Consider the following 27,218-nt stretch of genomic DNA (forward strand, 5'->3'; position numbering starts at 1 on the left):
ATTCAGTTTGCCCAAAAGGTTGCTTGTTTGGGGGTGGGAGAGGGAATTAACAAATGCTCATTAAGATTTTCTGATTGTGCTCCAAACTAGTTCAACCAGAAAGTCTTGTTGCTGATACCCTTTTGGGTTGGGCGCAGCAGCTATCTCTCCTGCTGATCAGTCGGCTAAACCCTCCAATGCTTACGCATCAAAGTCTTGAACATAGCATGAGCAGAATTGTAGCCGGAGCCTATCATCTGGAATCTGCATAGTTTTCATTATTCTAAAAGCATTGTTACAACAATGTTCTAATGCTGACTATGAACGTTTCACTATCACTTCTGATGTTAGGCCTCAAAAAACAAGTTGTCAGCTATGGCTGCTTTCTGTTTAGATAAACCATTGGCTCTTATGGGACAAGAAGTGAACACTTTCTACTTGAACTAGGAAAAAAGAGGCGGAGGGAATTAATCTGATGAAAGCAAGTAACTGCTGGCCTAGGAAGTAGGCACTTGAGCATTGTGCAAAAGCATTTTGTAGCATAAACTGATTTTATATATGTTCCTGCATTTCTATTGTTGATTATATAGTATTCACTTAATTGTGAGTGCATATGGGGAAGTGGGTGTGTTCAAAGAATTATTCAGTTGTGCCCTTGTACATTCCCCATCTGTTTAAAAAAAGTGGGATAATGATACTCAATTACCTTCCTTGCAGGGATGTTACACTGGCAAATTAATGATTTGCAGATGAAGAAGATTCGGTATAATACTGTGTAAATACTGTGGTGGGAAAGTTGTCTTGATTTCACTCTCTCAACATTTGAAATGTAGCCACTTGTCCAAAAGGGCTAGTGGCTCTTGAGAAACACACACACACACACACACCCCTAGTCCAATGTAAATAAAGACCGAGGGCGAGGGAATATCTGCTTGTTGGAAGAACAAGTTCTCCAACAGGTGCTGAGAAGATAATAGAGATTGCACCCATCTGATATGCAGTGAGAGGGTGTTCCAAAGGACATGTAGACAAGGGACAAAAGATGCCACACTACTCCAGGTGATGAGCCATAATCTCAATATGGGTCAAACACTTCAGGTGTGTCAACTGACAAGAACTATATTAACTCATGCTCAGCAAGTGTTCTCTGTTTCCCTGTTATGGTTATGCCATCAACCACATGCAGCAAAACCACATGCAGACCAATCCTGAACACCTAAAATGAGCATTTGTGTGTTTTAAAACCATTTGGAGTACAGTGGTCACACAGGGATGCATAGTGACTGACTCGTTTCACAAAAGTTGCTAAGAAGGGTACCTGCACATTTTGCTTAATAACTTTTTTTTAGGTGGGCTAGATGATTTGTTTATTTTTATTTTTTAAAGAAAGTTTATGGGGCCTGTGGCAACCTATACATTCTGTTGCTGATGCCTTTGTTGATAATTTGCTTTGGGATGTTTCATGGGAAGTGATTCAGAAAACAAATGCCTAGTTGTTCCACATGTAAGGAGCACAATTAGCATTGTTAGCTTAGGTCATGGTACGCCACAGCAAGAAGTGGTATTTCCTGGAGGGAGGATTAACAACAGGAAAGTCGCCTAGAGTTTGGATGGCATGCCAAGTCAAAGCTTTTGGTTTGGTTACAGCTCATGGTTAGTAAGGACAGAGCATAACCACAAATGCATATTGTTTTCCAGACAGGGTAGTCATTGATTGTTCTTTTGTGTTTTCCCCTCTTCCTCTACACACACACACACACACACACACACACACAACCTATTCGTTTGTGGGATTTTTTTTTTTTTTAGTTATTGTTCAGACTTAGGGTTGCCATATTTCAAAAAGTAAAAACCAGGACACCCCAAAATTGTTGAGCTTTTTTTATGAAAAAAGATCCAGGACAAACTGCCACATTCTGAAAATCCCCCCCTCCCAGACATCAGTTCCGCCTTTGAAATCCCAGTAATGTATGACAGCCCTAGACAACATGCTAATCAAAATCTTAGGTTAGTCCAGTGCAGTGTAGCACAAAGCATCAGTGAAGATCAAAGTGGATCTTCTCCAGAAGCCTTCGTATTTGCACAATTTGGCTCAGTATCTTGTATAAACCAGATCACCAGATCGGAATATAGAGTCCTCAAATACATGGTTTATTATATGAATATGTAAACAAAACACATGTGAAGCTAGACTGGCAATGAATGAATCAAAATCATAGAGGAAGCCTATGCCTTGGCAGACCAGGCAGGAGCAAATAACAGATGGGAAGTATATGAGATCAGGGCTTTCCTAGAGAAAATTGTCTTTTATTGAGAAAAATACAACGAATCAGCAATGAAACAGCTAACAAGGCAGCTTTTCAGATGGAGAGAAGGGTTGTTCCACAGGATGACCTTAGGCTACCAAGGAGTTGAAACAGAGAAAAGGGAGATTGCAGCATAAGTGGGGGGAAGAGGGCAAATGTAAGGTATGCATTTTTCAGTTAAATATATGGCACATGGCCAGGCTGCAGAGGTTGGTTGCTATTTGATGCGTGGTGCAGGCTTATAGGCTTCATACGAAATAAAAGAATGTTGTTTAGTCACTAGCTCAGCTCAGACAATGGAGCAGTGAATCAAGATGCAGGTACCAACTGCAATGCCAAAGTGTGTCCTCCCTAAAAGAGGGCACGTGTTGTGGTGAAACCTGGAGACCGACCTCCTGGTTGTGGGTGGGTCTATTGGATAGCCACAACACCCAAATTGGTAGCTCCCTCGTTGCTGGGTGTAATCTGACCATTGGGGTGAAGCCTAAACGATTCAAGGGACCTATTTAATCCCTTGCATGTGACCCAGAGATTCTCTTTTGGCTCGTGCAAACAGAACACCCGCCCACCTCTCCCTATATTTAGGGTATTTTGCAATTGACCTTGCTATGCCATTGTGTGTCGTCCTGTCATTGGGATAGGGGCACGGCAGGAATTTTCCCCACTTGGCTGGTTGGCTGTTGCCATTTGGGTTTCGCCTGCCGCGTAGCAAATCGTCACAACTTGTAAGGCTGCGGATAGGCACTGGTTCAGGTGATAGGGATGGGAGAACGGTCCCACCATCCCTATGTGGAGGGTATTCAACTTGGTTTGGTCAACCCCGAGAGGGGGTTGTGCCTGTGCCTGAGTCCAGGGAGCATCTGGGGGAGTGGACAGAGTCTGTCCCCTGGCTTTCCACCTACCTCAGGTGTTCACCCTTGCCTGACCTATGCTGGTACCCTGGGTCAGCGCTACCTGCAACTGTGTAGGGAGCTAGTCGAACCAGAGCCTATGCAACCACTCACTATTCTGTAATCAATAGAGTTGTGGCCTAAATTCTCCAAAAAACCAAAACTAAAATTTGAGTTAAATGTGTTTTTATTTAGGGGGGAGGTCTCTGGGTCTGAACATGCAAACAGGTCTGCTAGGAAAACTAACTTGTGGAGGCTGAAGAGAGACACAGGCGTGGAAGGAAACCCAATGGAGAGTATGAGGCAAGAATGGTGTTTCCATTCCAGGCGCACACATGCAACAGAGAGAGTTGTTCTCAGAATGACTGACAAGCTGGTGAGTGGCAGGTGGTTTTTTCCCCTTATCTTTTATTTGACAATGGCCTGTTTTTAGGGTGAGGCTTTTCCTCGTACAAACTAAAAGTGAAAGGAATGTAGATGACAGTGGTGAAATTTCCCTCTGCAGGCAATGAGTACAGAGTGCAAGAGGAGGTTGTGTGTACCTTTTGGGTGGAGTCTCCAAACCTGAATGGGTGTAAGTTCTTTTAATAGAAGCTGCCAGACAACTTGTTTATTGAGCATTTATTGTGACTGGTTTTCAGGGAGGCTACCTGACATTTATTTATTTCACAAAATTTATGTACCACTTGATGGCAATGAAATCTCAAAGTTGCTTACAAAGAAAACCACTTAACAATAAAATTATCAACAGAAAGTTTAAAAACAATAAAGTATTCAAAACATAATTTAAATCCACAATAAACTAAAAACCAGATTAAAACGTGTGTGTTTTTCTACTGGAGAGCTTCAATAGCACATTTCAATCCTATAAATGCTACTCCCTCCACATGCATACAATGTGGCTAGCATGTTTAAACAAAACAAGCAAAAGCCTTATGCTCTGGATTGCTGAAATAGCATCCACTGATTCTGAAAGAAAGAAAAACAGCACTGTGTACTACTATGTGTGACACATTCCTAGTATAATCATCATGCTATATTTGTTCTGCAGTTTATTCCTTAATAAAATGCTGGCTCATTCAGGTACTGGTGCCATTTGTTCCAATTTGCCTGTTGCACAAATGTAATTTGCTCTGTAAGCAATTCTGATTGAGGTCAAATAAAAGCCATGTGGCCTATTTAGTTCCCCAACAAATAAAGAGCTTAGGGGAAGAGGGCAAGGCATGCCACATGACTTCCTGAGGTTGAACACTGCATGAAACCCTGGTCCAGCAGGGCCAGGCCACCCAGGGGGCAAGGTGATCCCAGTGTTTATCTTTATCTCCCACCACCACCACCTTGTTCCTGATGTAGAATATGTACGGTGTTGGGATTGTACAGTTAAAGATATGCTGTATCCAGTTGATTAGAGGAGCAGACTTTAATCAGTGTTGCTGAGAGTTCATGTTATTTTGCTTCTGGGAAGTTAGAGCAATAGAAAATGAGAAAGGAAATGTTAATTAATGTGCATTTCCTCTGTCAGTGAGTGGTAGCTTTCCCTTACTAAATTATAAATCAACCTCATCCTTCAGTATCATAGAAGAGTACCCATATTGAGCTTTTTGATAAATCAGGGCAAATTAATTTAAATTTAATTGATTACAGCAATTAAAATGGCCATGAATGCATTATATGGGTGAAGAATTAGATTTTCCAGGTATAAGATAGTGAACTTTAATTGCTATGGAGACTGGGGAAGAGGATGAGGAAATCAAATATCTCTACTATAATAATTCCATCAACAGCAAGCCCTACAGGGTTGAGACATAACTAGCAGCTATAATCTACAAAAGTAAAATAACTGCTTTGCCCCTAAGGGACAATGGCACCATCTGTAGTATACATTTAAAGCAGTATCATACCACTTTAAAGAGTCATGGCGTCCCTCAAATAATTCCTGGAACTGTAGTTTAAGAGTGCCAAGAGTTGTTAGGTAACTCCTCTTCAGCTCATGGAGCAACAATTCTCAGAGAGATTGACTGTTAAACCACTCGGGAAGTTGTAAATCTGGGAGGGGAATAGGAGTCCCCTAACAACTTTCAGGGACGCGGGTGGCGCTGTGGGTTAAACCACAGAGCCTAGGACTTGCCAATCAGAAGGTGGGCGGTTTGAATCCCCATGACAGGGTTGCTCGGTCCCTGCTCCTGCCAACCTAGCAGTTTGAAAGCACGTCAAAGTGCAAGTAGATAAATAGGGAAGGTAAACAGCGTTCATCAGAAGCGGCTTAGTCATGCTGGCCACATGACCCGGAAGCTGTACGCCTGCTCCCTCGGTCAATAAAGTGAGATGAGCGCCGTAACCCCAGAGTCGGTCACGACTGGACCTAATGGTCAGGGGTCCCTTTACCTTTACCTAACAACTTTCAGCCCTCTGAACAAACTACAGTTCCCAGGATTCTTTGGAGGAAGCCATTATTATTTAAAGTTGTGTGATACTGCTCTAAATGTATAGCACACATGGGACCCCTGCCAGCATTTCTAAACTGTATAGTGCCAGTGTGTAGAGAGCCAGTGTGGTGTAGTGGTTAAGAGCAGTAGTCTCGTAATCTGGGGAACCAGGTTCGCGTCTCCGCTCCTCCACATGCAGCTGCTGGGTGACCTTGGGCCAGTCATACTTCTCTGAAGTCTCTCAGCCCCACTCACCTAACAGAGTGTTTGTTGTGGGGAAGGGAAAGGAGAATGTTAGCCGCTTTGAGACTCCTTAAAGGGAGTGAAAGGCGGGATATCAAATCCAAACTCTTCTTCTTCTTCTCCAACCAGGTGCCCTCCAGATGTTTTGGATTACAAATCTTATTAGCCCCAGGCATGTTAAGAAACATTCCCAAATGCCAACAGCTGATATATCTCACAGTTTAACAACAACTGAAACACTGCCATGAGGAAAATAATGAAGACTTTGTGAAATAAATGAAAAACAAATGTGAATTTAGTTATTAGTGCCATAAAGTAACAGTGATGCCCAGAGAAAAAAAGATCTTACCTTAATTACCTATACTGAAAATGCTAGAAGAACAAGCAAAAGACCACATACATTCAGACTTATTCCCTGTGGGCACTATCTCCAATTTAAGAACCTCCAAAAAAACATTTGGCTTGAAAGCCTTTTTTGTTCTTTCTTGTTCCCTTGTAGAGGACTCCCCAGTCGGATCCACAACTCACCCCTTTGCATAGGAACAGGAGGTGAAGAAAGGGATGAAAAACCTGGTTTTCCTGGGTCATAGACAGAAAGAGAGAGGTCATGTGAATACAGTGTGACTCAACTAGAGCAATTTTCCAAATCAGCAGTTTGCTTTTTCTGCCAGAGGCTGAACAGCAAGACAGGTAGAAAAACATCTGACACTTTTTCTTCCTTCAGTTAAGAACCTGTCAGCCTCTAGCTGTCTTGCCACATAACTATATCCCCTCCCCTTTTTGTTTAGATTAGACCTAGGAGTCTTGAGCTGGGGTGGTAGAACCTCAGGCTTGGTGAGGACTGAATATGGCCCTCCAAACCACTCTATCTGCCTTAGGGACTCTAGCCATGCTTCCTCCCCAGGCCACACCTCCTGCACATCCTCCTGGAGGGCTGTTGTCTGGCTGGGATGTTTTTATGCCTCTTACTTGCCTGAATGAAGGATAGAAGACTATAAAAGGAAACATTCTACTCATGTAAAAACACACTGATTCCTGGACTGTCCGCAGACCAGATATAGAAGGCGATTGGGCCACATCCAGCCCCCAGGCCTTAGGTTGCCTACCTTTGCTCAAAGATAAGGGCTCTGATATTACATCCACAAGCTCCTTTGGTACCCTTGGATGCAGCTCATCAGGCCCTGGAGATTTAAATTCATTTAAAGTAGGTGGTGTTCCCTTAAGCCCTCTTTTCCTATCTTGCACTGCAGCTCCCTCCTTACATCATTTATTCTGTTATCACCAAGTTGGGCATCACTTTCCTTTTGGGTGAAGGCAGAGGCAAAGTAGGTGTTGAGTAGTTCCGCTTTCTCTGTGTCACCCAATAGCATTTCCCCGACTTCTCCACACAGAGGACCTACCGCTTGTTTGTTCTCCCTCTTGCTTTGGACATAGCTGAAGACACATTTGGAATGGGATGTTAAAGCACAATTTCATCTATTAATGATTATATACAAGTTCTCTCATTTCATTGAGGGATTTGCTTTTAAAAACACTGCAGGCTATTGTGTAAACAGCTGTGAAACTTCACTAAATACTGCTGTAAATGTGCTGACTTTTCAGCTCTTGCATATGGAAAATCTTCTTAAGAGGCAGCTGCCATACAACCAGTTTAATATATAAGCATCTTTTCACTTTTGGACATAGCTAAGCACTTCAGTCTCTGTTGACCATTTAGCAGATCAAAGGCTTCATGCTGTAATAGGAATACCAACTAAGACTCAGTAATGTCTCCACTTATTGGTAATTGCATGCCTGATCCAAAAATTAGACCCGCAAACACCTGCCAGACAGTAATAAAATGGAGTTTCCCTAGGACCAACCAGGCAACAGACTTCCAATGCTCTTAGTTTTCAGCTTGTGCAATAAAATTGAAAATGTAGGAAAAGGGAGCAAAGTGAGTATCATGAGAAAAATACTGGCACCTTTGGTTCCCAAGACACACATTTTTAAATCTCTCAGTATACTAGAACAAGGGAACATAGAAGCAAAGCCATATAATAGCTATGTGTATTTTACATTCCTGACATAGGGTTGGTTGTGTATTAACATAATTAGTCTGTATAACCTAGGTTTAAGCTTTGCCATTATACTGGCAGCTCCCACATTGCAGAGTGAGCTATCAATTTCCCACCCCTCTTAATTAGTATAAACAAAATGTACAAAATTGCACTAGTGTGCTGACATGCATTCTTTCATCATTGACATGCAAAATAAAAGGGAGCTAAACAGCCGAAAACTATGGCTTTCTGCAATTCTTTGGTGGCTAAACTGAACATTCTGACATCTGATTTTGGGGAGCTGGATCTTGTGGTTGGCAACTGTGGGGAAACATGATGCAAAATTAGACAGGCTTCCCACAAATAATCATGAGAACTTCTTGACACTAAATCAACTACATGTTGATGCCTTTCAAGCAGGGCAGATTCTTTTTATGGTCTCTCAAGGTTAAATTAAACGTGTATAGGGTTGGCAGCAGTGCGTCAACTAATAGCTCCTTCATGGGCAGTTCATTTCCTCCCATCCACCTCACCTCACATGGAAGAAAATGACAAACCTTTTCCTTTGTTGTTCCAAGTTTGGCACAAGAAACTATAACATCCTTTCTTTCTCCTGTCATCTCTCTCCCTTTTTATCCATCATTTTAAGTGCCTGACAAGTGCACTTTGAATGTCATAATGCACAAAGTGGTCTGTCTTACTTGTGAGTCTGTCTCACTTGCAGGAGGCGAGATTAATGTTTGAGGGCAGTGGGTGGGGTCTGTTTAGGTTCAAGGCTGCTGTGGTTATGGGAGAAAGCAGAACCTCTTGGGGTATGAATGCTGTGGACCCCATCATTATAGGCTCAGGTTGCTTATGTGTGAATAAACCATTTATCATAAAGACACCACAGTCTTCGCTGTGCCTCATTTTCCAAAGGAAGCAGACCCTGGTTGGTAAGGCGCACTATGAACTCCCTGGAATCTCAAACCACTTGGAGACTGGGGGTGGCAGGTAACAATACTCTGTTGTTGCTTGAAGGGGTCAAACAATGCTGTCCGTTGGCAGAGCTTAAATGAGACGGGGACTTATTGGCAACTCTGATGGACTTGTCTAGACCCTTTGGGAAACAGGTGGTGAAAGAAATTGGGGAAAACTTGATATTGGTCCCCATGTAATGTTTGTTGTTGGTGTTTGAGAGGAAGAATGTATATTGTGAAGAAAGAGCTAGTAATTTAACTGTTGCAGCTCAATTGGTCATTTCACAGAGCTGGAAAGATTCCTCATAAGTTACTTTGAATACAGGGTATTCAAAGGCATGGTTATTGCCATTTTGGAAATGCTAACCCATCATTTAAAGACTCTCAGAGGCCAGGCACCCCCAGAGGATTTTGGAACAATTTGGTGTTTCCACACATGAACAAACAACCATTTTGGATTTTCATTCAATTAAAGTATGAGTTTATCTGGCCACTTTTGCCTGTCCTTCTTATCCTTGCCTCTGTTAGCTCAGTGGATACCCCTGTTATTATCAGATATACTGGAAGTATTTATTATGACAATTGTTTGGGTCACTCTCTATATATTTATCATATGCACATGCCTTTCTTTCGAAATTAAAAGGGAATAAAGAAAAGAAATATTTTTAAAAATAACATTTTTGAAATGAAATGAAACGAATGAAATGACAATTAAACATACAAAGAAAAAAGGAGCTACACACTGAGGTTGTTGATTGCATTCACAGTCCGTGGGAAGAATAATTATTATTGGTACTGGAGGGTAATAACAGTTTTTAAAAAGTGTTTGTTGTCAACCACATGGCAAACCATTATTATATATATATATGATGACAACAATGTTCAAATGCCTCTGGTGAAATATGCTACTATTTGGAATTCTTAGTAATTCTCCAGCTTCAAAGAGATGATATCACAAGACCTCAAGGGCAATACTGTGATACTCACAAAAAGCAGGGCTCTTATGTTCTTAACCACAACCAAACATCTGACCATAAACTTTTGGGTTACTGCCAAAACATGAGACCAAAGGTATGAACCTCACTGATCTTCAAGGTTTGCTAGAGATTTGTATCTCATCCTAATCACTATTCACTTTCCTTCTCAAAGCTCGCTTTTATTTGGCATATTGCACTAGTTGTTTTTAGCATGGAAACTGTTTATTGGTGCATTTGAAGTGGAGCGGGGAGCTAGCTGTTAAAGTGAAAAGGCAGCAAATGAGGATTTTGCATTTGAAGAACTGGGTATCAAAAGTTTTATAGCAAGAGTTTGTGACGGAAATTGCTACAAGGAGGAAAAGAAAAGCACCATTAGGGAATTTAACTAAGAATACATCATGAGGCAGGCTATTTAGGGACTAAAATTACACAGGAGAGACTGGCAAGGGACACATACACTAAAGACAAACACAGCTACAATTAAATGTTAAATATAAGGTGTCACGTCTTTTATCTAGTAGTACACAACCTGCAAGCCTCTGTAAAGTGAAGTAATTAGGGCCAAGTAACCAGAATATACGTGGGAGGCATTTGGCAGAGGAAGGTTCAAAGCTAAGTAATGAGAAGATTTCAATGAGAGGCCATATTTCTTGAAAGGACATTTTAGTAGCTTTGGGAAATTATCTGGAACCAGGCCAGGAACATAAGCATACAGCCAATAAGATTTGCCTGAGAGAAAACCAGCACATATAAAGGCATGAAATAGGCCTTCTTTTCTATTATTTACTCCATACATCTCCTGATCCCATTCCTGTTAAAGCCAATGTGATAAAAAGTAGATGGCATGTAAAGAAATGGATCCAATAAAAAATGTAGTAGGAGGGAACAGAATACATTATTTTGCACTTTTCGCATCTTCAGGTTTATTGCCTGCTGAAAAATAAGGTTTAGCTCCATCCCTGTACTGTATTAGATAACTCAGAACAGATGGGTAGAGCCTTCCACTGAACAGAGGGTAAAGTGGAATTGGAAGCATTTTTGCCCGTAAGACTTTAATGGCCACTTCGGAGCCTCTCTCTCACTACTTATGTGCAGCTTTTATTTATGTTAACATGGAATGGAGAGCAGAAGAGACATTTATAACTTACACGTGCATTCTTTTCCATGTATGTTTTACATTCAGATTACAAACTGATTTAGGCAAAAAAATGTTGAAGTCTCGTCCGTAAATGTTGAAGCGTAAAAAGCCTTGTGCCATGGGAACAGCTCTTCTTTCTTCTTGCCACAGCGTTGTTTGGTGGGACTTGGCAAGTTTCATTCACAAAGACCCCGTAAGTCCCAGACTGATTACTGAGATCATATATAGCTGTCTCCCATTAGAAATCAGGCAGGCACTATGGTTTTTCATGCGTGGTTAAAACAATTTTATTTCAGGAGGCTTTGGCACTATGAATGGTTTAATATTTTTATTTCCTGATATTTTGAACTACCGTATGTTGCAAATTTTGTATGCCCTGTATTTTTTTCTTGTAAGCCTCTTTGAGACTGTAGTCCTGTACAGTATGGCTCATGGGGAAATTGGGGATCAGAGACAGGCTTCCAATCATCCACAGCTCAGTAGGGAAGCACATGCTGCACATGCAGACGGTTTCCGTTTCAATCCCCGGCAACTCTGGTTGGAGTACCAGGGCTGGGGAAAACACCTGTCTCAAACCAGACATATAATACTGGACTAGACAGTCCAATGCAGCTTTAATATATGTTCAAGCTGCCACACATCTGAAGCTTAATGGGAATACTTTTACAAGAAGTGGGAACAGGACAGGTTTTGGCCTTCTGTCTCATTATTTGCATACAATTAATTTATGTGAACAATCCCTCTTAAGTCACTGGGTCTAATTACGTGCAGGCGGTGAAGCACACCTGTATGGAAGACAGAAGCTCAAGGTTTCTGTGAACTTCAAACAACAAAATAGTTAAATTAGTATTGTTACTCAGTCAGAAGGCTGCCATTTTGGTTGATCTCCATTTATTTTTGTTTTAAATTATTAGGGCTTAACCAGATGACTCATTTAAAACATGCTTCTGTGGCATCTTTATGGCCTTTATGGACAGTCCAGCAATCCTATATTACAGGGTGAGGTGCAATGTAGGGAGCAAGAAGCAGAGTGTGTTGAAATGCTAGAAAAGGGGAGGAGGAAAAGGCCTATAAAACTAAGCACGGGGAAATCATGGTGTATTGAAGGGTAGCTTCTCTGGTTTAGGCAATGGTACAGCAGTCATCCTCTAAAATTTAACAGGAAAACATAGGAAATAGACTATATAACTCACAAAATGTCATTAGACTTGGAGACAGGAAGAGTTGCATAGTTCATCACTAGTGACAGAGCAGGCATTAGCCAACCAGTGACCTGATACTTGTGCAACTACATTCCACAATGTATTCACAATCCAAACAAAATATATTTCCGTCACAAATGGGAAAGGGGGAAATGCATTTTAACAATGAGTTAAACAATGAGTCTGCCTTGGTTTAATTATTGGAAAAATGAGATTTCTGTTGTATGGAAGCCCCTAAGTCACCAAGGGTTTGAAGATTCATTGGCTACCCTCACCTGGTTTAGCTGGCAAGTCAAAGCTGTTTCCTGGGGTGTGGCCACTGTCGCACGTGTACAGCTTCTAGGAGCCACAGGTGAGAGCTGAGTGGAGGGTGGACAAAGGTGGACCCCTGGAGCACAGTATGTCCCCCACCAGAGGTACCACCCCTCATCTAACACCCCATCCAACACCACAATACATTATATTTCAAGTAGATGACAACACAAATGTTTGTTTCTTATTGGACAGTATAAAAGAAACTAGAACCATAAGAACAGTTAAAAGCAGCAGTTTTAAAGGCCTGGAGCACAAAAGTAAGGAACAAGATATTGATCTCACTGGCTTTAGTAGAAGCAAAAGCTGTTTAAATGCATGCCCCCCCCCCACCCTGTAGGTCCAATCCAGCATGGTTAAATTTGGAATTTCCCTTTTGTATTGGTACAGTCACATCTATTTTCTTTTAAAAGGCAGACATACAAAGTGATGCACTCTAGCGATCTTGCCATAAAAGTAGACTGTTAAGAGATGGCCTAAGTGTACAATGAATGCACACTGCAAATAAGCACACTGATGCACTAGTGCCACAGCAAACATATTTGACAAAGTACAAATCTGTACTATAAATTGATTTATCAAGCACATTTGCCGCCTTACCAACCTTTGCCATGCAATTCATCTACCTCTCGATTTTTCCTCTCTACTGAGCAGCCTGTCAGACAGCCCAGCCATCTAGGTTGTTAAAAATAAAACAAATAAATCCTGCAAGCCAAAATGTTTGCTATTTTCCTCTCTCAATTTTTCATCATCTTTTCCCAAGAAATATTACTTGTCCAACACATGCAATGAGCAGTTCAGCTCAGACTCCAGTCTGACATGATACTATCCCATCAGAGCATTTTACACTGTAAGATAAAGATAGAATACCTTTTACCCACCCATAGAGGGCAATTCCTCCCACTTCTAGCAACTGTAGTGCCATTAAAAATCACAGAGCACTTGGGGGGGGCAGAGTGCAATCCATCAGGAACTGAGCTCTCCCACACAGCAATACATGCATGGCACTGCTGTACCAGGCGGTACTATTGACACAAGTGACCAAATTGTTCCCTTGTAACTGCAGTGAGACTTACATAGAGAATCCTATAGAATGGCTGCCATAAAAATAACAGGGCAGACATTGATCTATTGGACTGGAGTACTTTTAATAGTAGTTTCTGCTGTTACGCATTTCTTTAAAGAAGTCATTAAAGGATGGAATCATAAACAAGAAAAGTGTAATAAATAGTAATTATATAGGAGGCGTTATTGTTTTCATTTGTTGTTACGGTATGTATTTTTGTGTTTTTATATTTTAAACCGCCCTGTGATCTTCGGATGAAGGGCACTATAGAAATGTAATAAATAAATAAATAAATAAATAATAAAATAAAGATACGCTTCTACACATGTCTACTCACAAATTACTTCAAATGATTGGGACTTACTCTTGGGTAGGTGGGTACAGGATTGCAGACTAAAGCAAACGCCAGAATATCACCGGCAAAAAGAATTTAAGTTGGGCCCTGGATTTGCTTTTCTCCCCTCCACATCCTTTTTTTCTTTCGTGCTGTGTCCTTTTGACTGCACTAACCCTGCAGGAAGGGACTGTCTTTGTTTAACGGATTGTATGCCAGTTGCTCTGGGTGCCTTTCTGGCTGGCAAGCAGGTTAAAAACACTCTCGGGTCGACAAGTAAATAAAAAAATATGAACTGCTTTCATGCATAACACACCCACCCACCTACCCACCCCACCTCTTAGGACAGAGCTCTCCTAAATTGGCTTAACACAGAACACGTACAAAAATAAAGTACAACTTCACATTACAAGAAAATCCTTTAAGAGAGCAGTAAAAGTAACAGGCCAGATAACAATTGAATATATGAATTAAATTTGGGTGGTGTGTGGATGTCAGCGTCCCTCTAGTCTTGGCCAAAATAAGAAGTCAGAAGGGGCGAAGTCAGGCTAAAAAAAGCCCTGGAGCGCAGCGGGGCGCGCTTGGCTTCTCCTTCCCTTTTTGGGTCTTCCCACGCGGAGCAGGAGACGCGCGCCTCAACCCGCGGCCCTTTGCTGACTTCGCAGCTCCCGCGCAGCGCGTTGCTGGAGGCGAGCGCCGGCCCAGGTGAGGCGAGGCGGGACATGCCGGCTCCTCCCCTCCTCGCCGGACTCCAGGTGTCGTTGGCAGCTCGGCAGTTGAAGGAGCCGTGGCTGCGGCGGCGGGGCGGCGGGAGAATGGCGGACTCTCAGCTGCTGTGCCTGGACGACGCTCACGTGAACGAGCGGGTCAGCGAGCACCACCCGCGCTACTACTACAGCGAGGAGCAGCGGAGGGCGCTGGAAGTCCTGCTGGCCAAGGGGGAGAAGGCGTACAAGGAGCGCCTGAAGAAGGACCAGCTGCGAGACTTCCTCTCCAGCCGGGAGCTGCAGGCCTTGCGGGGCGGTTGGCGCGCCTACGATGCCCACCTCGAGGGGGGCAAGCCGGTGGTCGGCCCTTCGGGGAAGCCCCTGTCCTTGGCTTACTGGCCCGAGAGGTCCGACACCGAGATCCCACCGCTGGACATGGGCTGGACCAACACTTTCTACCGGGGAGTCAGCCGCCTCGGGCTGTATACGCACCCGCGCAAGGAAGACAACGCGCCTCACGTCAAGCAAGTGGCGCGCGAAATGATCCAGCAGGCGCAGAAGGTGGGTATCTCGCCTGGGAGACCCTCGGAGGCCGCGAGGGGAAGGCGCGCCTCTTCGGAGGCCTCGACAGCCGCCTGCTTCGTGCCTTTAGAAGCGCGGATTAAGGGGGCCGCGTCACGTCTGAGTGTTTTTAGGTGAAAGGGGACTGAGGCGTCAAGAGGAAACTTCTTACTTAGGGCAACGTTCGTTTTCAGCTCCTCAGGGCCCAAGGCCGCTTCTCCTTCCGTAACAAACAAGCACTTGCGCCTTTCTTCTGCTAACAGGCAACTTTTTAGTTTATTTTAAAGGGTTGCCTTTCTCATAGAATTGTAGAGTTGGAAGGAACCCTGAGGGTCGTCTGGTCCAAGCCCCTGCAAGGCAACGCAGCCCAAGGGACCTCATAGATATGTCTTATTATGGAACGACCCAACTCCACAGGACAAGCCCCAACATGGTTTTGTAGTGTCCTGTATTTTGAGTTTTTCATCCAAGAAGTTCCTCCATTATGCAATGTGGATTTCTCCTGCAGAATATATGCTGCAATCACATGCCCTCTTCAGAGGAAGGGCACTTGATAATCATAAATCTACAATCTGTTGTGCTCTCCTCTTCAGGTCACGTTGAAATGAATTACAGGTGTACAAGTACTAACCAGTAGTAGATAGGTAGCCGTGTTGGTCTGCCATAGTCAAAAAAAAAAAAAAAAAATCCTTCCAGTAGCACCTTAAAGACCAACTAAGTTAGTTCTTGGTATGAGCTTTCGTGTGTATCTGAAGAAGTGTGCATGCACACGAAAGCTCATACCAAGAACTAACTTAGTTGGTCTTTAAGGTGCTACTGGAAGGAATTTTTTTTTATTATTATTTTAAGTACTAACCAGCCATTGTTGTGCCCTTCCTGCTTACTTTGTTTTATGGCACTTTTATCCCTTACTTCCTCTAATGGGTTTTCCCCATTTCCTTAATACCTCACAACACTTTGTTAGGGTGGGCCTAGAAGTGGCGAGTGGTTGAAGATTATTCAGTGCTCCTGGCTGCGTAGAGACTTGATATTAGGTCTTCTAAGTCCTCACATCCTCACCATACATTTAAAACACTCTTGACTATCAGACTATCACACAGTCATAGCTTTCCTGCAAAGAATCCTGGGAACTGTAGTTTATGGGTGCTGTGAAGTGTAGCTCTGTGAGGGGTAAAATATAGCTCCCAGGATTCTTTGGGGGAGAAACTGGATTATTTCGAGTAAATGATACACCAGCCAATACACCAAGGACTGCTGGGAAAAAGAAACAAATATTGGGTGAAAAAAATTGAAAATATAAAATCCAGCAGCTACTCACACATATCTCCACTGCTTTCTCTGTGTTTTAGGATTGTGGTGCATGTATGTCAAGGACTGCATACTTACTTGTTAGTCTTCTATTGGGCCACAGTCTTAGACACACTTAGGGTAAATAAACTGAGTTTAGTGGACTTTATTTTCTTGTAAATAGGCCTAGCCATGAGCAGACTAAGTCATAAGACATTGGTCATAAAAGGCATTTTTTTATATAGGGAAAATCCTGGAAGTTTTGAAGAGCACTGAAGTAAAAGACAGTCTGAGGAAGTGTGAAATATAAAATAGGTTCTAGACAGGAAAACTGGCTGAAACGTCCTCTTTAATAGAGGGCAACTACCAACTTTAAGGGCACCCTGCAAATTACTCAGAAGTAAATATTCCTAGACAATTTGCTTATAGTATGTTTAAGAACTTCCTAAAATTATAATAACTGGTACTTAGAGGAGCCAATTTTAATCATTATGACTTCATTTGAAGGCTCTAGATTCTGTTTTGACTTGTACGGCGTTAAAATACCACAAATGAACTTATTATTTCTACTACATTTGTAGTGGTGTTGTTGTTGTTGTTCAAAGTGTCATATGTGGTTCTCCCCACCACCTGATACTCTCACAAGAATCCCATGAACTCCACTAGACTGAGAGAGTAAGTCGGCAACCCTGTGCACACTTACTTCAGTAGATGCTGTTGAATACGATAACACATACTTCCTTCCCTAGAGACACCTGAGTAGAGACTACTGCATTCTGTCAGAGATACTGTACAGTAGTTGCAATATTCCTTCATTAAGCAAGGAATTGAACTTTCTGATCTCCAAGGTCCTTCTATTTATTACAATTCTATTCTAAACACAGGGGCGGGGTGGCGCTGTGGGTTAAACCACAGAGCCTAGGACTTGCCAATCAGAAGGTCGGCAGTTCGAATCCCCGCAACGGGGTGAGCTCCCGTTGCTCGGTCCCTGCTCCTGCCAACCTAGCAGTTCAAAAGCACATCCAAGTGCAAGTAGATAAATAGGTACCGCTCCAGCGGGAAGGTAAACGGCGTTTCCGTGCGTTGCTCTGATTCGCCAGAAGCGGCTTAGTCATGCTGGCCACATGACCCGGAAGCTGTACGCCGGCTCCCTTGGCCAAAAAAGCGAGATGAGCGCCGCAACCCCAGAGTTGGCCACGACTGGACCTAATGGTCAGGGGTCCCTTTACCTTTACCTTTTTATTCTAAACACATGAGTGGATTGCACTGGCCCAGGGTCACCCGTTGACATTGATGAGTCTGAGCAGGCATTCAAGTCCTGACCTTCTTGATACTAGGAACATAGGAAGCTGCCTTATACCAAGTCAGAACCATTGGACCATTTAGCCTGTACAGTATTGTCTATACTCACTGGCAGCTCCTCTGCCAAGATTTCAGGCAGGAGTCCTTCCAGCCCTACCTGGAGATGCCAGAGATTGAACCTGGGATGTTTTGTATGCAAGGCAGAGGTCTACCACTGAGCTAACCCAATATTCTAACCACTACACTACATTTGTGCTACTCATATAGTTAAAATTAAACTGTATTCCATAAAAGTATGAGTACTCTGATGTATGTGTTTTGTGGATAGCAGTCTTAGGCCTAAATACTGAGCATGCATTGCTTACTCAGCTTCACATAAGACAGAATAGTAACACCTCAGACATCCTTTTCCTGGAGACTGTCAGGATTGTGTAGTAAGTATTCTATTCTAATTACACAATTGTTAGTATAGAGTTCTAGATTAATTAATTCATATGAATTTTAAAGGTGTGATCCAATATGCAAGTGTATGTACAGTACATGAAAATTACTATTGTATCCACCCTTGGATGTGTAATCTTGTTTTAATTGGTTGGTAGCCAAGCCATATTCAGAGTAGACCCACTGAAATTAATGGACTCAATTTAATATAATTCCATTCCATTAATCTAATTCCATAACACAATAAGCAATGGAAGGAGAGAGTTGCAGCCCAAGATAGGAAAAGAGGTGGTAAGGAAACACCTAAGTACTTTAAAGGAATTCAAATCTCCAGGGCCTGATGGGCTGTACCCAAAGGTACTAAAGGAGCTTGCAGGTGTAATCTCAGAGCTTTTGTCTTTGAGAATTCTTGGAGAATTGGTAAGGTCCCTGCAGACTGGAGGCAGGCACATGTTGTTCCTATCTTCAAAAAGGAGAAAAGATTCCCTTTAGAAATATGTTCAAATGAAAGTATTATTCACCTGTGAGCTCCATCATTATTGAGAGTAAAGGTTCTATAAAGTCTTAGATGAGCTATACTTTTGCAGTCATTCAACCTCCAGCCTTTAGATACTTTTAGCTGATGTCAGGGAGGGCAATTTGCCAAACCTTCGAGTACCAACAATCCAAATGGGTAAGACTGGAGGTCTTACAGTATTTGGCAGTGGAGCCCCAGGCTTAAGAGATAACTTATTTGCTTTTCAAATCCTGCTGTTTCCATACACAGGTTCAAAAGTGCCAGGTGGAAAGATGGAGCAATAATTTGTTTAGTTATCAAAGAGATCTCAGCAAACACCTTATTCCAAAAATCAGCCAGCCCACATGTGCTTATATGTGCCAACTGCACAGCAGCCCCTCCAACACTATGAATATGTACCTGGGTGCACAAAGGAGAGCTGTCATTGAGTAAGGTACTAACCATGTACCAACCTGAAAGAGGGCTATTGAGTTTGAGACTACAAACTTCTGTATGTCCCAACTGGATTCCCACCATAACTTTTGACTCTGGGCCCCAAAAGAGACATTATTAAGGAATTTTATAAGTACAATATAGAGACCAATGCCTGTGTCATGTCTTTAACAGATTGTTCAAAAGGAGTTCATTACCTAGTGTCATCTCTTTTAGTAGTGGGACTGATGAGAAAGGACCTCAGTTGACAGCCCAGTAGCCAGGGAAAGGTTTTATCACCTCTGTATGGTTTCATATCAGCTATGATATGAAAGGGAACTGTTTCTGTAGAATAACTCGTTAAGCAACATAGTTTACAGGATTTCCATGACACAATATCCTATGATATCCCTTTGTTCCTAAAGACTTGATGATACTGTAGTGGTTTAAGCAAGGACAAGCCTGGTGCTAATTAATATCATTGCCCATTTAATCCAAACCTGAAAGGTCATTAGAGAAAACATGCTGGTTACCCATGTCAGGATCTAAATTTGTACAAACCTGGCAATGGATATACTATGATCATGACTACAGTGTATTATTAACTAATTAACTAAGGCCAAAGTGGTGGGACCACCATTGCATCTGCAGTCGTGCTGCTCATTGTGGCCATGGCAGAGGGTGGGGTCGGGACCCAATTGATGCACCAGCTCCTGGCTGGTGTGTGATGAGGCCTGGTGCCATTGAGTGGCAGCAGTAAGACAGTCTCAGGATCTAACAAACCCAAAGCCGGCTTAGCCCTGCCCCCTCCTCACTCTTGGAACATGACAGGGAGAACAGGGCTGGGAATTCTTAGTACCTTTCTCTCTGCCTCCTGATTATTTTGATCCTTATTCAATTTTCCTGGCTTCCTTCTCAAGTGTTGTTGGAGGCATTTCCAGAGAGCTTTCATTGTCAGGACCTGAGAGTATTGTTCCATACTTGTTTAGACAAGTGAGGTGCTTTTAACTCTTGCTTGTCTCTGCTGGGTCCATACAGTGGACTGGGGTCATTGTAGGCTGTGCCAGACATACTTTGGTTTCTCATGGGCCAGGAGAGTGGAGTTACTTTGCCTTTCCCTAGGACCCTGCATGCTTCCAGGGACCTTCTCTGATCTTATAATTGAGACTGAGTTCCGCTCTGAATGGAAATTCATTTATTGCAGCTAATGCAAAAATAAACAGTACGCCTCAGAAATTTTCAGAAGCCAGTAAATGCAAAGTAAAGTTCATGGAATGAGTTCTTTTCCATTAACTGTGCACTGATGAAGTTTAGTGTTATTAAACGGGTGCTCAGTGAAGCCTCTGTGTATCTCTTGCCACTCGAGATGCCTTACCATGTCACGTAAGTGGTCTATCTGGCTCAGTTTCCTCTGCACTGATTGGTAGTAGCTCTCCAGGGTTTGAGACCAGAAACTTTCCCTCCCCAACCCAGAAGTGCCAGGAGTTGAAGGTGGGACCTCATACATGCAAATCATGTACTTTACCACTGACATATTTCCCTTCATTGAACTCTGCCATTGCATCTTAAAAATCTGCTTTGTAGCCATAGATACATATATACATATACACTGCACATTGAGATCTTAATCAGAGGATTTCTTGGTGTGTCTGCTTTCGAGGTCTGTGAGGTGGGCATTCACAAGAGATAGGGCCTTTTTCAGGGCTGGCCCACCCATGAGGCAATGTGAGGCGACCACCTCAGGCAGCTGCATCCACAGGGGCAGCAGGCATAGCCTCCAATTGCCCGTTCCAGCTGCTGGTTGGATCTGTCATCTGTTCAGTAGCGCCCCCCCCCCCCATGCTGCCTCTACAGTGGCCTGTTGGTCAATAGGAGGTGCTGCTGGTCTTCTTCCATCCTTGTTCCTGATGTAGAACTTCACTTACTCCTTTTTCCCTGACTGAGAGGAGGTGGAACCACTTTGTGATTTGCTTCAGGTGCCAAAATGTCTTGGGCTGGCTCTGCCTTTTCTGCACTGGCTGCGTGCCTTTGGAACTCCCTTTCAGTAGAACTGCAGTGGGCAGCTATACTTCAGGTTTTAGGGGAGGCCTTAAAGACTCATGTGTTATCATAAGTAAACCCCACCTGCGATCACTGGATGGAGACTGGAATATTATGTCTGAGTCTGTTTCCACCTTCTGTGAATGCTGTTTTATTGTTGGCTTTAGTAAGAGTTTTTATATAGATGCTATGGAATTTTAAAATGGAACACATTAACTCTCAGTATACTCAAAGGTTTCCTCTTCAGATTTTTCAGTCTCAGGTCTGCTCATCTGATGCATGACCTTTTGGCTACACAAGTCTCCTGGGAAGCAGACCAGTGGCGAAAAAATGTATAGGATGTATACATGTATGTTACATGAATGTCAGGTGCAGCTAAATTTTTCATGGCTTTAAGAATGGATGATTTGTAGATTACAGTCTTAGTGAAGTACTTGCAAAGCATTGGGGAATTGCCTAGAGTCAACTTGGATACCAGGAAAGGCTGCATCCTTCCTTCAACTCTATAATTTTTCCAACTCTTCTCAATTTGCCTTCTGTTGGAAATGGGGCTTAATATTTTCCTCTGAATATACCCTGTCATTTGAAAACCAAGCCCTCTTTCCATCCCCATATTGTTTCTGTCTCTTTCTACCGCCTGCTCTCCCAGTGCTATATAATATCTACCACTGGAGTAATCATTCTTGCTTGAGCCATAGCAATGCTTTGCAAGACTGTATATTTCAGCCACTGATACACTGGTTTACAGTGTGTTCATTTTAATAATGTCAATATTTTTTGCTGGCTTTAAAAAACGGGAAACTCTCCACCCAGAAGTCTGAAGGTGGTTGCGTTTAAGAGAGTAATCGGCTTTCTTATTAGATTGGCATCTGTCTGTCTCGTGAGACAATGGAAGAGTGCGCCTTCAGAAGTGAGGTCAAGCTGTTGGAGAGTTACAGCGCCTGCTCTGGCTGTAGAGACTAATACAGAAGAGACCTGTTTTGTTACAGCTGGGGCAGATGAAGGCATCCAGTTGTGCTGATGCAGGAGTACTATGGCATTTCCTCTTTCTGCGCTCCTCCCAGCGTTTAAGAGAGCAATCAGCTTTTGTAATAACTGCTCATGTTACCACATCCTAAGGCTCTTCTTTACTCCTATAGAAGCGTTGAGATGTTCGCTGCCATTATCTGTGTTAAAGCGCGAGTCCTATGAGGAAAGTTTGGAGGAGTTGGGTGTGTTTAGCCTGGAGAAGAGATAATTAAGAGGTGATATGGTAGCTTTCTTCAAATTCATTTTCTGTTGCTCCAGAGGGTAGGAGCCAGCAGGTTCAAATTACAAGGGAATTTTAACTCAACATTAGGAAGAACTTCCTTAACAGTTTGAGCTGCCCTTTAGTGGAACAGATTGCCATAGAGAGAGGTGTTCTCTCCCTCGTTAGGGAATTTTAAACAGAGGTGTTGTAGCATTGAATTTCCTTCATTGGCAGGGGGTTATGCTAGATAACTTGTGAATCTCTTCTACCTCAATGGGTTGTAGCCAGTTCTGTGCAAGGGCATACAGAGTTTCACCAACCCCCTTGAGCTGATTTTGAGGAAGCGGGGAGGGGTTGGAGAGGATAGGACAGTAGTCTGTTTTGCATTGTTGGAATACAGTCCTATGATTATCTTAAGTACAAATGTTACATCACAGAGTTTGTGGAGATAAAATAACTTGGTCTACACTTGTAGGCATATGCAAGTAATTTTTAATCTGAGCTGTTTTTGGGAATTGAGGTATGTTAAGGAATACCATAACATCTGAATATCCTAAAAGAAAGCCTTGTTTTTACCTGCTGCCTTAAACTCACCACAAAAAGTCAGGCAGGTGAGACAGAGACCTCCATTCAGATAACCTTCAAAATAATGTTTTGGAGAATTGGGATTCCATTCCCTCTGATATAGTGCTAACATGCTGCAGAAGGGTACAGTTCTGCAGTGAAGAGGAAGCTGAGAGAGGGAGTGTTGGATTATTTTCATTTGAAATTTGTCTTCCTCCATTTGCTTTTGTTGATTTATCTTCCAGATTATCTGCCATCCTGTTAAACATACTGATTCTATTATACCTCTTATGAGAGGCATCACCTTTACAAAATGTGTGCTGTTCCACCACCAAGCTCTAGTTAGAGTTGCACATAATCTAGAAAGGCTAAGTAATTTAGCTATGGATGCAGAATAGTACATTGTTTCTCAGTCCTACGCCCAAATACATAAAAAGAGGTGGTGGCCTTTGTTGTAAGAATCCAGTGATGCAGGGTACATCAAAACCCCCAGAGCAAAGAAAGAGGGATCCTATTTAATAAGCAGTGTCTGGGCTCTATGACGCTTCCAAGTTCCAAGGTAATGCATTTCCTCAACAGGTAATGTATGTAGCAGTGCAGATTGGCCTCTAGGTCTGTAGAGCACCTCCCTGTTTCTCACTTGTTCTTGCTGGCCCTCTAGTCTGCTTGTATAGTCCTGTCTTCATTAAGGGGAGTATTTAACAAGTTCCAACCTTTCTGAAACCCAGTTGACCTCCATCAGGATTGGCAGCCCTGCAAGATTTGCACAGGCAAGACTTCCAAAGAAAATGCCTCTAATTTAGAAGGAGAACGCAGCTAATGGCAATCTGCCCCAAAGCAGGACTAATAAGTAGTGTTGCTAGTATTTGAGTTCAAACAGTTTTTGTAACACAAACCTGAACAATGTATTTTAGATATTAAGGATGGGCCAATATAGCAAAATAGATGCTCATTCAAATAAGTATTACTAATCCAAAAATAGTGTGGTCTGTCTGAAAAACAAGTGAGCTCATGTGCACTACACTTGGGTATAAGTCACACTGAATTCCACGGGACCTATGCACACTTGTATAAGAATCCTCTTAATGTTACGTATCACTATCCAAAGATAGGAAAGAAGCAATTTAAAAACCCTGGGGGGGGGGCATACTTTAAAATCTCTTTCCACTGCAATATGGAACCAGTGGTATTCATTTTTGAGGCCTCCACAGGAAGTTCAGACTATCTGTCCATCTAGCCCAGTATTGTTTGCTTTGATGAGTAGTGGCTCTCAGTCCAAGTTCTTTTGCATTACATACTACCTAATCCTAGAAATTGAACTTGGGATCTTCTACATGCCCAAGCATGTGCTCTACCACTCAGTTATGAACACCTGCATTGGTGGAGCTCATTATTACCATTAACTGCTAAAATGATCAATTGTAACATTCCACCTCATTGAGAGGGTGAGGACTGTTAAAAGGGGGGGGGGATATTTTGATTAAATCCTGCATTGGGGGTTGACTATGATTCCTATCAGGTGGATGAATACTAGATTGGGTTTTTGGGAGTGGGTGGTTACGTCACTTCTAGAAAACTGGTCAAATCATTGTGAGAAGTCAGGTCATGCAGTTTAGATGAGAGCAAATAGTGTTTTTCAGGCACTACTCAACATGGAACACTCAATGAAAACCCTAGGGTGGCTCTGAACAAGAACTAACAAGCTTGCTTGTCTGTTCAGGCTGTAAAAACCACGCTGTCAAATAATGTACTCCTGAATATGTTGAAGCATATGTTTTTCATAGCGTGTAGCGTGTCATGGGTGTATGTGATAAGCCCTGGTGGCATAAGGACAGAAATCTCTGCCTTATTGCAGTATTGCTTTTTAAAATAACTGCTTGTTCTCTTTCTGTTCATGGCCAGATCATTGCAGTAGTCATGGACCAGTTCACTGACAGGGACATCTTCCGGGATATCGTAGATGCATCATACAAGCGTCGGATCCCCGTTTATATAATCTTGGACGAAGAAGGCTCTAAATTTTTCCTGGAAATGTGCAAAGGCATGGAGCTGAGTGATTTCTATATCCGGGTGAGCTGATGATGTGCACTGTGATTAATGAGAATCCTAGCTGAGAGGTATCAAAGCACAGTTTTAATATAAATTTTGAGTAGTTTGAAGAATTATTGTATTGATAGAGGACTTGATTCTTTCTTCACCTTCTGTTGCCACTGATCACCTAGCCAGATGTCCCCTCCATCTTCTCTTTGTGCAGTTGGTTCTTCCTGTCTTAAGTGTAAAACCTTGCATTTGTCACTATTGGGATTCATTATTAGTTTCTCCAACTGTTAAGGTCATATTGAATCCCAATTCTGCCTTCTGTGGAATTAGCCATCCCTCCCAGTTTGGTGTCATCGGCAAATTGGATGAGCATCCCTTCAATTCCTTCATCCGAGTCATTTATAAAGATGCTCAATAACAACGGGCCCAGGACAGAAGCCTGTACTTCCCCACGTGTCACTTTTCCATGATGATGAGGAACTATTAATGAGCAATCTTTTTGTGTGGTTGTTTCACATTTCATGACTTTATGTACATCTTGTTGTTCATGAATTATTATTATTTATTATGGAATCAGTCAGTGATTTATTGTATGGTCACCCATTAAAATTATTATAAAATTGTTACGTGACTTACATTGTAAGCAGGGTTGAGCAAAAGTCACTTCTCCACCTTCGCTGGAACCTTTGTCCTCCAGTGAAGACGCAGGGTGAATTGCTGTAATCTTAATGGGACTCGAGCAAAGGTTGCAACGTTTTCAGATAGTGGAGTACCACTTTATGAGGCAGCCTTTCCACCTTTTCCTTTCCTTTTTAACATGAAAGAAAGGCAAGCTTCTATACTCAGCAGCAGCTGCCAGTTGCTTCTAAAATTGTTTCAGAATAGCACTGGGAACATTGCTAGATGATGGCAGAGTGTGGTTCCCAGCAATTTTGTATGAAAAGAAAGATGGAGGTCCATATGTGCATCAGGATTTATTATCACTGGCCCTTGCTTCTGAATAATTTTCCTCAGCATTGCTGCCTTAGCTGCAGTGCTCTGTAATGCTCTGGTATTTGCTTCATTCTCTCTGCAAAAAAAAGGGGTGCGGATTCTTTCTTTCTTCAGTTTAAACATTCTCTGTAGATTCCCACAAGTTTTATTGCATGAAGAGGTGCTCTTGCTTTCTTCTAAGACTGAATAGCATATTTGTTCACAGACTTTCACCTTTATAGATCTGGTCAGCCTTTTGCAATGCATGGTCTCTGATCCTCTGTTCCCCCCCAACTGTTACATTTGACTGTCCATTGTCTACTTTTGCAGAGCTGTTCAGAGGAATGAAGTAAGAACTGTCAAGCACTTTTTATATTCAGCATACTATGGAAATTATTATTGTTGATAATCATCACCACTTTTTTTCAGGTACAAAGAACCTTCCCTAAATTAGGGTGTTCCTAATCATGAAGGTTCTCATTCTTCACCAGACAACTACTTTTCAAGGCTCAAATAAGTTTACCTTTCTTTCTTTCTTTCTGAAGACGGTTAAGAAACTTCAGCTGGTGCAGAATTTGGCAGCCAGGTTGTTCACTGTTTGGCAAGATTGTTTGAGCATATTATACCAATCCTGGCCCAATTGCACTGGCTGCCAATTAGTTTCTGGGCCCAATTCAAAGTGCTGGTTTTGATCTATAAAACCTTAAAGGGCTCAGGACCAAAACACTCCAAGGGGCAGCTCTCGGCATATGAACCTACCCAGACCCTGAAATCATCATCTGAGTCCCTTCTTTGTGTGGCTCCTCCACAAAGAGCAGAGAGTGGCAACACATGAACAGGCTTTTTCTGCAGTGGCTCCCTTGTTGTGGAATGTGACTTCATAAAATATCTTTAGGCTCCAGGCAAAAACATTTATCTGTAACCAGGCCTTTGGCTGATTAACATTCTATGACCTTTTACATGTGTTTGTGGGAGGGGAGGTTATTGGTTTATTTTAATTTTATTATATATTTTGGGTTCTCATTTTGTCTTTGTGTGTTGTGAACTGCTCTGTGATCTTCAGATGAAGGGTACTATATAATAATAATACTAATAATACTGTGCTTTTTCTTTCTGTCAGAATATCCGTGTGCGTTGTGTGACTGGAGCTGGGTTCTACATGCCATCAGGGAAGATCCAAGGCAACTTGGCTACACGCTTCCTGATGGTGGATGGTGAAAAAGTTCTTACTGGATCATATAGGTCAGTTGCTAATTCAGGGTGGGCGTTCCTTT

The 27,218-nt window shown here is 42.4% G+C and overlaps 1 protein-coding gene and 1 long non-coding RNA gene across 2 annotated transcripts in view; one reads left to right on the forward strand and one right to left on the reverse strand.

Moving 5' to 3' along the window:
• The first annotated feature begins 11,837 nt into the window (after nucleotides 1–11,837).
• FAM83F (family with sequence similarity 83 member F) overlaps nucleotides 11,838–27,218 on the forward strand; it is a 28,520-nt gene continuing 13,139 nt past the window's right edge. The window contains exons 1-3 of the mRNA XM_083462477.1: nucleotides 11,838–15,139; nucleotides 24,835–25,002; nucleotides 27,065–27,186. Of these exons, the coding sequence (XP_083318603.1) occupies nucleotides 14,594–15,139; nucleotides 24,835–25,002; nucleotides 27,065–27,186 (836 nt within the window). The 5' untranslated portion in view covers nucleotides 11,838–14,593. The remainder of the gene's footprint in view (nucleotides 15,140–24,834; nucleotides 25,003–27,064; nucleotides 27,187–27,218) is intronic.
• LOC310687423 lies at nucleotides 14,471–20,459 on the reverse strand. Its single transcript, XR_014516419.1, has 3 exons — nucleotides 17,662–20,459; nucleotides 15,992–17,295; nucleotides 14,471–15,765 (listed from the first exon to the last, which is right to left on the reverse strand). It is a non-coding gene; the product is annotated as an uncharacterized lncRNA (long non-coding RNA).

This window comes from Podarcis liolepis (assembly GCF_965112155.1).
Source record: "Podarcis liolepis genome assembly, chromosome: 10".
Taxonomy (NCBI): domain Eukaryota; kingdom Metazoa; phylum Chordata; class Lepidosauria; order Squamata; family Lacertidae; genus Podarcis; species Podarcis liolepis.